The sequence below is a fragment of the Myotis davidii genome, unplaced genomic scaffold (genome assembly GCF_000327345.1).
Source record: "Myotis davidii unplaced genomic scaffold, ASM32734v1 scaffold1307, whole genome shotgun sequence".
NCBI lineage: Eukaryota > Metazoa > Chordata > Mammalia > Chiroptera > Vespertilionidae > Myotis > Myotis davidii.
Window position 1 is genome coordinate 779,465 of NW_006298623.1, and position 9,518 is coordinate 788,982.

General features: G+C 42.3%; 1 protein-coding gene across 3 annotated transcripts in view; it reads left to right on the top strand.

Annotated features, from left to right (window-relative positions):
- SERPINI1 (serpin peptidase inhibitor, clade I (neuroserpin), member 1) overlaps nt 1-9,518 on the top strand; it is a 77,742-nt gene that overhangs the window by 61,086 nt on the left and 7,138 nt on the right. For 2 of the 3 annotated variants that reach the window (XM_006774182.2, XM_015570758.1), the window contains exons 6-7: nt 333-375; nt 505-559. In XM_006774182.2, the coding sequence (XP_006774245.1) occupies nt 333-375; nt 505-559 (98 nt within the window). Of the gene's footprint in view, nt 1-332; nt 376-461; nt 560-9,518 lie in introns of all 3 variants that reach the window. The other variant, XM_015570759.1, reaches the window with a different exon arrangement.

The following is a 9,518-nucleotide window of genomic DNA, read 5'->3' on the forward strand; positions in this document are numbered from 1 at the left end:
TCATGTACAAATTTTACATAGTACTATGGTAATTATTATTGATATCAAAACTCATTTATTCCACCATATATTATGGCTTTGTGTCCATGTTATGTATTTTCCTACTTAATTTAATACTCTTCTGTTATATGATTCCATTTGACACCCTCTCTTTTTATAAGCACAGTCAAATACTACTTGCAGTCAAAAGCCAGTTTTAGTATAATTTTACCTCATAAAACAGGCTTTAAATATCTACATATCTAACATTTTATTCTTGTCTCAGATAACAAGATACTGTAATGAAATACTTAAAAATGTGGTAACTAATTTTTCCCCCCTGTGTTCTCCAGGTTCACAGTGGAACAGGAGATTGATTTAAAAGATGTTTTGAAGGCTCTTGGAATATCTCAGATAACAAGATACTGTAACGAAATACTTAAAAAATGCAGTAACTAATTTTTCCCCCTTGTGTTCTCCAGGTTCACAGTGGAACAGGAGGTTGATTTAAAAGATGTTTTGAAGGCTCTTGGAATAACTGAAGTTTTCACCAAAAATGCAAATTTGACAGCCTTGTCTGGTAGGAAACAAACACTAATTTTTAAAAAAAAATGTTATTTTGCCCTGGCCCTTATGGCTCTGTTTGTTGGAGCATCATCCTATACACTGGAAGGTGGTAGATTCAATTCTGGTCTGGGCACATAACCAGGTTGTGAGTTCAATCCCCAATCTGGGTGTGTATGGGAGCCAACCGATCAATGTTTCTCTCTCACCAACAGATCTATGTTTCTCTCTCACCTCTCTCTCTCTCTCTCTCTCTCTCTCTCTCTCTCTCTCTCTCTCATGTTATTTCATAAAAGCTTTTTAAAGTGATCTTGAATTATCTATTCATTATAGATTTCTGAGGTAAAATATAGTTATTTACCAGATAAATATAATAACTATGTTTAAATTCTACAAGCAAAATTATAAATATAGTCAAAACATTAAGTTTATATTATCCTGGTCCATGTTTTATCTTTGAAAATAGACTATAGTCTCCAGAAGACCTGTCTTATCTTTGGACTTCCCATATCATCAGATACAATGCCTTGTAGAGTACATAATAAATAAATGTATTAATCAAATATCTCAATATGTCTGGTAATAATAAATCACAGAGGAAAGAAAGAAGGAAGAGAGGATAAATGAGTTTCTGCTATGAGAACTAAATACTTTTAAAACAGTACTCAGTAAGATGAGGTAAATATTATTCTAAGTCTTCAATAAAAAGACATGGATTTTGAAGAAGTAGCTTTAAAACATACCCAGCATAATGGATATTGAGTAATTTATTTTAAATATTTCAAGAAAATAAAATTCACTTGAATAATTTATTAAGTTGCCCTAATTTGTTCATTGTAAAATATCATATTATATTACTAACATTAAAGTACTTAGAACCTACAAAATCTTTTTGGAAATACCTTTAAGTAAGTAGCCAACCTCAAGATATTTATCTACACTAATAAAAGACAAAGATGCTAATTGACTGTACCTTTGCTATGCCCTAAGCCATGGCCACCAGCCAATCAGAGCAACTATATGCAAGTGAACCCAACTAAGATGGCGGCCGGCAGCCACAGAGCTGGAGCAAGCAGGAGGCTGGGTTGCCCCGGTGATGGAGGAAGCCAAGATTCTGCCAGCCCTGAGCCGGCTGTGGCCTCCACTAAAGGCAACAAAGTTTCAATTATAGAAGATAAACAAATCCCAGATACCTGCTTCCAGCCAGCCTCCACTGGGAGCTTGGGTGGCTGGGGTTTGTGGCCAGCCTGCAAACAGCCATCAGTCCCTCACCCAGGCTGGCCAGGCACGCCTATATAATAAAAGGATAATATGCAAATTGACCCTAACAGCAGAACGACTGGGAATGACTGGTCACTGTGACACACACTGACCACCAGGGGGCAGATGCTCAATGCAGGAACTGCCCCCTGGTGGTCAGTGCGCTCCCACAGGGGAAGCTCTGCTCAGCCACAATCCAGGCTGACGGCTGCCAGTACAGCGGTGGTGGTGGGAGCCTCTCCCACCTCCTCAACAGCACTGAAGATGTCCGACTGCAGCTTAGGCCTGCTCCCCGCTGGCAAGTGGACATCCCCCGAGGGCTCCTGGGCTGCCAGAGGGATGTCTGACTGCCAGCTTAGGCCTGATCCCGCAGGGAGCGGGCCTAAACAAGCAGGTGGTCATCCCCCAAGGGGTCCCAGACTGCGAGAGGGCACAGGCCAGGCTGAGGGACCCCCCCGAGTGCACAAATTTTTGTGCACCGGGCCTCTAGTCATAGAATAAAGCTAACTGTGAGTTTGAGGCTTAACTTATGCAATGATTATTTTCTATCATTTCTATAAAATAAAGAAAATAAAAAGTCTGTTTTTTTATGAGATAAAGTCAAATATATAGCAAGATAAAAGAAATTCAACATGTAAGGCCTCTTTATATGCAATTTTTTGAATCAAATTCTCCATCTAGAGAGAACTGAGGTGAAGAAGATTTTCTTAACAGTTCATGAGTTGCAGGAGAGAATTTAGTTTTCTTTTCCTGAAGTAGCAACCTATAAACAATCAAGCTGGCCAAATAATAGCTTCTAAACCTGGAGTGTTAGAACCCATGGACTGAATTCAGGGAAGTAGAGGTCTTCATACCTGAAATTACATTTAGTGTGCATTCCCATTGATGAGAGAGAGAGAGAGAGAGAGAGAGAGAGAGAGAGAGAGAGAGAGAGAGAGAATGCCAGGGAGGAGATAGCACATTCATTGCTTTCAATAAATTCTCAAGGAGTCTACAATTAAAAAAGCCTTGCCCTTCCAGATTTAGGACTGAGCAGACTGTTTTCTAAGCAGCACTGAACTTCCAGGAGTGAGATGATATTGATGTGTCCGATACCACATCTTCCATCCATTATTTAGAGAGCTTACGTTGCAAAACACTACTAAGCTTCTCTAAATGTCTGCTATGTGCATACAAAGAAAGTGAATTTCCCTTGAGTAAAGGTTTTCATGACTCGCATCCAGCGACTGAGGCTCAGAACTCTTCAGTGAGATTGTCAAGAAGGTGGTACTGGTGGAGATGCTAAAGGTAAAGGGTGCCTTTCAACTTGAGTCAGAAATACTTTCATGGCTAAAGAGAAGTATAATCTAAAGGTCTATTCTCACTTTCTTTTTTCTTTTTTAAAAAATATATTTTATTGATTTTTTACAGAGAGGAAGGGAGAGGGATAGAGAGTTAGAAACTCAATGAGAGAGAAACATCGATTCAGCTGCCTCCTGCACACCCCCCACTGGGGATGTGCCTGCAACCACGGTACATGCCCTTGACCGGAAATGAACCTGGGAGCCTTCAGTCTGCAGGCCGACGCTCTGTCCACTGAGCCAAACCGGTTAGGGCATATGCTCACTTTCTTAAGAACTGAGAGAATCTGTCTACCATACAGGCCAAATTCCAACTGGATAATTGCATTCTGCTTTCTGAACATGGCTCTATTTTCAGTTTGATTAGAGATTCACTCTCACTGTCCCACCCAAATATCTAGGCTGTTATTTCACACATATGGAATACTAGTATCTGCTGCTTTTCAGTACTGAGGGGGTAGCACTGCAATGGCAAGTCAATTATTGCGGTCAGTGTAGCCTAAAATTTTTGGCATATCTGGAAGGTTTATAAGGTAATGTTTAATTGCCTTTGCTGTGTACAGAGACACTAGAGCATAGATATACATTATGAATGCAGCCTTTGGGGGATTGGAAAAAGCAGTAGGATCTTTCAGAGTTCATATTGTATCGGCTGTATGTGAAGTCGCTGGTTGTTTGATTAAACCTCCATCAGAATTGACTCTTTCTCAGCACCCTGCTCACTGCTGCACTTCCCATTCCTGGCATGGGGCCGACACAGCCTTGGCCCAGTAGATGTTCGCTAAAGGAGCAAACGAGGGAGGGAAGGAGAGAAGAGCTTTCCTTGGGACTACCTTACACATTTCATTTCTTGGGACATATACTCCTAAAACTTCAGTGAGGAATCCAGAATTGGGCAGCCCCAAACACTACCCCGTTCATGTCCTCAGGATAATTTGATGAAAGCTCTAAAGCCTGTATCTTAAGCTTTCAGTGGGAACTCTTTAATTCTTAAATTCCTAGTTTTACCAGAGTCTTAGTAGCCTCAGCATGCCAACCACCCCAACCAATCTCTCTCTCTCTCTCTCTCTCTCTATCCCTCCCCCCCTCTCTCTCCCCTCTCTCTCTCACATATATATTAACATATAAATCATTCATTCATTCAAAAACTATCCACTGACACAACCATAAGGCTTGCCTCTAAGCTTCTTCTAAATTCAGTACCGTTTGATCCCTGTATCATTTATTTGGGCACCATATGCTCTACCTTATATGGTTAGTATTCTTGTCACCAGTTGAGTTTTTTGCCTCCTTATAATGATTAAAATGTCTATGAAACATAGTAACCCCCACAAGTACCCAGGAAACTTATTTGCATATTATTACTTTATACTTTAACTAGAGGCCCAGTGCACAACATTTGTGCACTAGGTGTAAGGGGCTCAGCCCGGCCTGTGCCCTTTTGCAGACCAGGATCCCCTTGGGGGATGTCCATCTGCCAGCTTAGGCCCGCTCCATGGGAAGCAGGCCTAAGTCAGCAGGTGGACATCCCCTGAGGGGTCCTTAGTGCTGCGTGGAAATAAGAGAGGCTCCTGCCACCGCCAAGGTAGTGCTAAGAAGCAGCAAGCCCGGCTTCTGGCTGAGCAGCACTCGCCCGTGGGAGCGCACTGACCACCAGGGGGCAGCAAGAGCATCAGCCTGCAGACTGAAAGGTCCCAGGTTCGATTCCGGTCAAGGGCGTGTACCTGGGTTGCAGGCACATTCCCAGTAGGAGATGTGCAGGAGACAGCTGATCGATGTTTCTCTCTCATCGATGTTTCTAACTCTCTATCTCTATCCCTTCCTCTCTGTAAAAAAATCAATAAAATATATTTTTTTAAAAAAGCGTACAGTCTTGTGGGGGAGAGAATATAAACTATTGGATTTAATAAAACACAGGGTGATGGAAATGTTTTATTGATGCAGGGGTCCTCAGCCAGGACAATTGGCCCTCCAGGGCATATTTGCCAACTGCTGGAGACCTTTTTGGTTGTCAAAACCGGGGAGTGTTATGCTATCTCGGGTGCAGAGGCCAGGGATGCTTTCTATAAACCTGTGATGTACACGGCACAGGACAGCCCCACAGCAAGATATTATCCAGCCCCAAATGTCAATTGTGATGAGTTGAGAAACCCTGTACTAGAGAGAGCATTGCAGAAGCAGAGAGGGGAAAACATTGAAGAGCAGAATGGTAGCATATTGGATCCAAAGAGGGAAGAAGAGAATATAGGTATGTATTTAAGCTTTTCAATGCATAGAACATTTCTGAACAACGTCTTAGAAAGTACTAGCAGTAGTTGCCTCTTGAATACTGGACAGAGGTTGTTAGATATTTTAAGTGTGGAGGTTCTGTTTCACATATTGTGTACTGTTTGTTTGGAATTTTACCCTGTGTATGTATTATTTCTTCAATTAAGATTCTTAGTTAAAAGCTAGGAAACACTTGAAAAATAACATGATTAATAGGTTTTGTAAATTTGAAAGTACCCAGAAAACAACTAAGCACAATTGTGACGCTGCTATATTCTGAAATCATGTGATAAAATATTTATCTTCAGAAGTAGCAAATGTGATTTAGTCATGGACCCAAACAACAGCAGCAGCAGCAGCAGCAGCAACTCTACTTCACGTTCTCCTGCTTCTCGAGAAAGGGTGACTTGAGAAGCCTTTGCTAAGACCTCTTGAATCCACTCCTTTATTTTCTATTTCATGGCATCCGCCTTCATTTCAGACTCCCATTACTGCTGTCTTAGACTATTTCAATAGCCTCCTAAATGGTTTCCAATCTCTCTTCCATTTAATCTGTCTTATCTACCACTTATCTACTACTGCCAAGATTAATCGCTTTAAAACTCACTCTCAGCTCATTCCAGCTCCTGTTCACAGCCTCCCTTCAGCCTGCTGTGCACCGTCCACTGCTCAGCGGGGCATTCAGACCTCAGCTCCCTCCATCCTTAGCTGTCTGATTCCTTATGTGTGGCTTGTGCTGCAGCCAAACTGAACACTCGCTCTGCCCCTCACATCCCCCCAGCTCCCCATTTTGATGAAATCTCTCCCAACAGAAATACCTCTATACGCATCCCCAACTTTATCAAGCTACCATGAGTAGAACAGCCAGAACTAATCGCTCCTTCAATTTTAAAATGTTCTGTCCTTGTATTTATGCCACATATCACATCTGATCTCATCATTATTTATGCATCTCATATCCCCTGACTAGAATTTAAAACTCCCAAAGATTGATCCTTGTAGGTGCTTGGGCTGGGCTTGCTGCTTAGGACTTACTAAGTGAAGGCATGAGTAAGATGAGATGCTCTGTGTTATTGAGTTTGTTTGTTTTTTTATCTCAAGTTGATGTCCATTGTTTTTGACGCCAATTTCATTAACATAAAGCACAGTAAAGACTCATACAATAAACATGGAATATAGAGAGTCGCCAAGAATCTTTTTCTTCTCAGGCTCGATTTCAAATGCTCATCTAGTTGCAGTGAGGATCCTGTTATAGAGTAGGGCTATTTTGTAATGGAAATGAGTAACTGTCAGTATTTGGGTTAATAGATAATCCTCTTGGAAGGTGTAAGGAAGGAAAAAAGTGAGTACTAAATCTTTCAGCATAAAGTACAAGTGTTAATAAAGGAGCCAATAAAATACAGGAGTTAAGAAGACACAGAAAAAGCCATATTCAGGTCAGACTCCAGTGCTTAGATTTATGCTGGCCTGGCTCTTCCCTCCTGCCCTGGTTTGTTCTCTTTCTCCTTGGGCTGTATTTCTCCTCCGGTGCCATCATTCCATGTCCGCTCCTACTTCCTTGCCCAGATTCCTGCAGCAGTTATCACACTTGATCTTTCTGCCCCTGCCTCTTTTGCTCATCTGATTCACCTTTCACAGCTGCTGCTGCTGCTGCAGGTATCTTCTAAAACCAAAGCAGACATATTCCATCACTTCTGGACAAAGCCCATCTCTCTAGCATCATGGTACAAACTCTTAAGATCAGGCGTATCCCTGCCACTCCCCACCCCCTCATAAGCCAGGCTCCAACTGGGCCTTTAGGTCATCCCCACTACGTATCTCACTTTGCAAGTATAATCCTCTGCTTGGCATGCTCTTGTCCCCTTCTCTGACATTCACTCATCTGCTATTCTTCAAGAACCAGCCCAAATGTCAACGCCTGGCAGAAGCATCCACTGATATCTCGACCCCTTTCTAGATGATTGATGTTCCCTCGTCTGGACTCTCAGAATGCAAAGTTTTTCTTAGATTGTTTGTTACATGCCTGTCCCTGTCTCTGGCCTCGGAGCTCCTCAGGAGCAGGGACTATGTCAAAGACTCTTTCTATCTTCAGAACCCAGCACAGAGTAGGGCCCAGCATAGATGCAGGATGGGTGTGTGCTGTGAGGGGATGGTGCTCAACTGGCTGGCTCCGGGGTGGGGGCTTCTTTCAAACCTCCAGCCCTGCTCACTCCCACATCCCACCACTCAAGCCCTCTTTTGAGTCCTTGCACACCCGTGGCTCATATGTGTCTCTGCACTGGAAACCCTACCTTCAGGCCTTCCCATGGCTGACTCCTTTGTATTCTTTAGGTCTCAGCTCAAATTGACCTTCTTAGACATGCCTTTCCTAATGCTCTATGTCAGGTAGCTCCGCTTCCCTGCCCTTGTCACTGGCCAACACATCACCTAATCTGATTTCTTAATTACACTTCCCACACCCTGAAATTGTGGTCATTTATTGATTTGCTTTTTAATTGCCCTTGTCATTTAATGTCTGTTTTCACCCATTAGGAAGGAACTGTTTAGTTCACTGTGGTATAACCAGTGCATCAACAATGGCTGACACATAGGAAGTGCTTAGTACATGAATGAATGAATGAATGAATGAATGAATGGGGAAGTGCTTAGTACATGAATGAATGAATGAATATTTGCTTGTCTATAATGAAATCCATCCAGTAAAACAAACACTATTCCTACCTTGAAGGAGCTCAAATTCTAGGAGCCTTTCTAAAGTTCATGGGTGGGGCTAGAGCTAAAATTATCTTAGTAACTAAAATATTTAGCTTTTGGTCCTGTTATGGAATGCTCTTCATTTTGTTATTTTAAGCATGTCCTTGGTGACGCAGGCATCTATTTAAACTGGCTGTGTTTAGGAACTGTGCCACAAAGGAAGTAGCGGCATCCACACACATGATGGCCATCCTGCCAGCATTATGTTAATCACAGATACTTAGAGCCTCTTGGGGCCCTGCACAATACCTCTTACAAATAGGGTACTTGGTAAATATTTGCTTGGTGACTGAATGAATGCCTAAGTATTTTGCCCTGCTGTCTTTAGAAGAGCTTGAATTATTGTCCAGCTCTTCTCTGGGGAACCTAGGGTTTGCTGGCCCAGTTCCCATCTTATCCGTGTGGAAAGCCTGGCTCCACACTGCCCGGAGGAAAACAGGACCAGCCATTTGGCAGCAATTCTGCTGTGGCCAGAAGGAGAAGACTGCTTGGGGCCAGTGTATGGATTTTTATTTTTTTTGGTAGGTCTGTTTGTTTTTGATTTATTTATTTTCTTTTTTTTAGAGAAGAGTTATCTTTTCTCAAACCGATAAGATGAGCTCATCAGTGTAAAATAGATCTCTTTAGTTCCCCTCACATTCTGGCTCATCAAATATCTGAGTGCTTTACTTAGTGCCTGGGAGTGTGAAAGAAACTGTAGATAGAAGATGAATAGAACAGACAAGGGCCAGTCCCTGGAGGAGTAACTGTATGGCTTAGCGGGAAAGATGGCCTGATGGACACGATTACAGGACCATGAGCAGAACTGGAGGGCAAGCATAGGAAGCTGTTAACCCGCCTGTATCCCCGCGTGACCTAATCTCCTCCTAAAATTTGGTGACAGCAGACACATTCTTGCTTAAACCATTTTCAGCCCTCATTTTATTTTAATACAACTGCTTGAAGTTTGTCCCAAGAGAAACAAAGTCATTTTCTCTTTTTTTCCTCTGTGTCTGTGATGTGATTTCTTATTTGTTACATTTTCTCCTACTTATTATTTCCAACGGGTACTGTTTCTCTGAAGGTTAAGTGTCCTGAGGTCCCGTGTACATTGGCAGACCTTTGATGTCCATCACGCAGAAGTTAATCACCCCTGGGAGTCAGAACATTGGACTGGATCTTTCTTTTGCTGTCTTTGAAATGTATATGATGACACTGGTCTATTGGATGCCATTCCCCTTGCTCTTCTACTTGATTAGATTTTTTAGTGTGTGTGCGTGTGTGTGTGTTTGTGTGGTGTGTATGGTCTTTGTATTCTTTTCCTCCCTGCTGCTGCTCTCCATCAATTTTCCTAGAGCATCTACTTTGGATTAG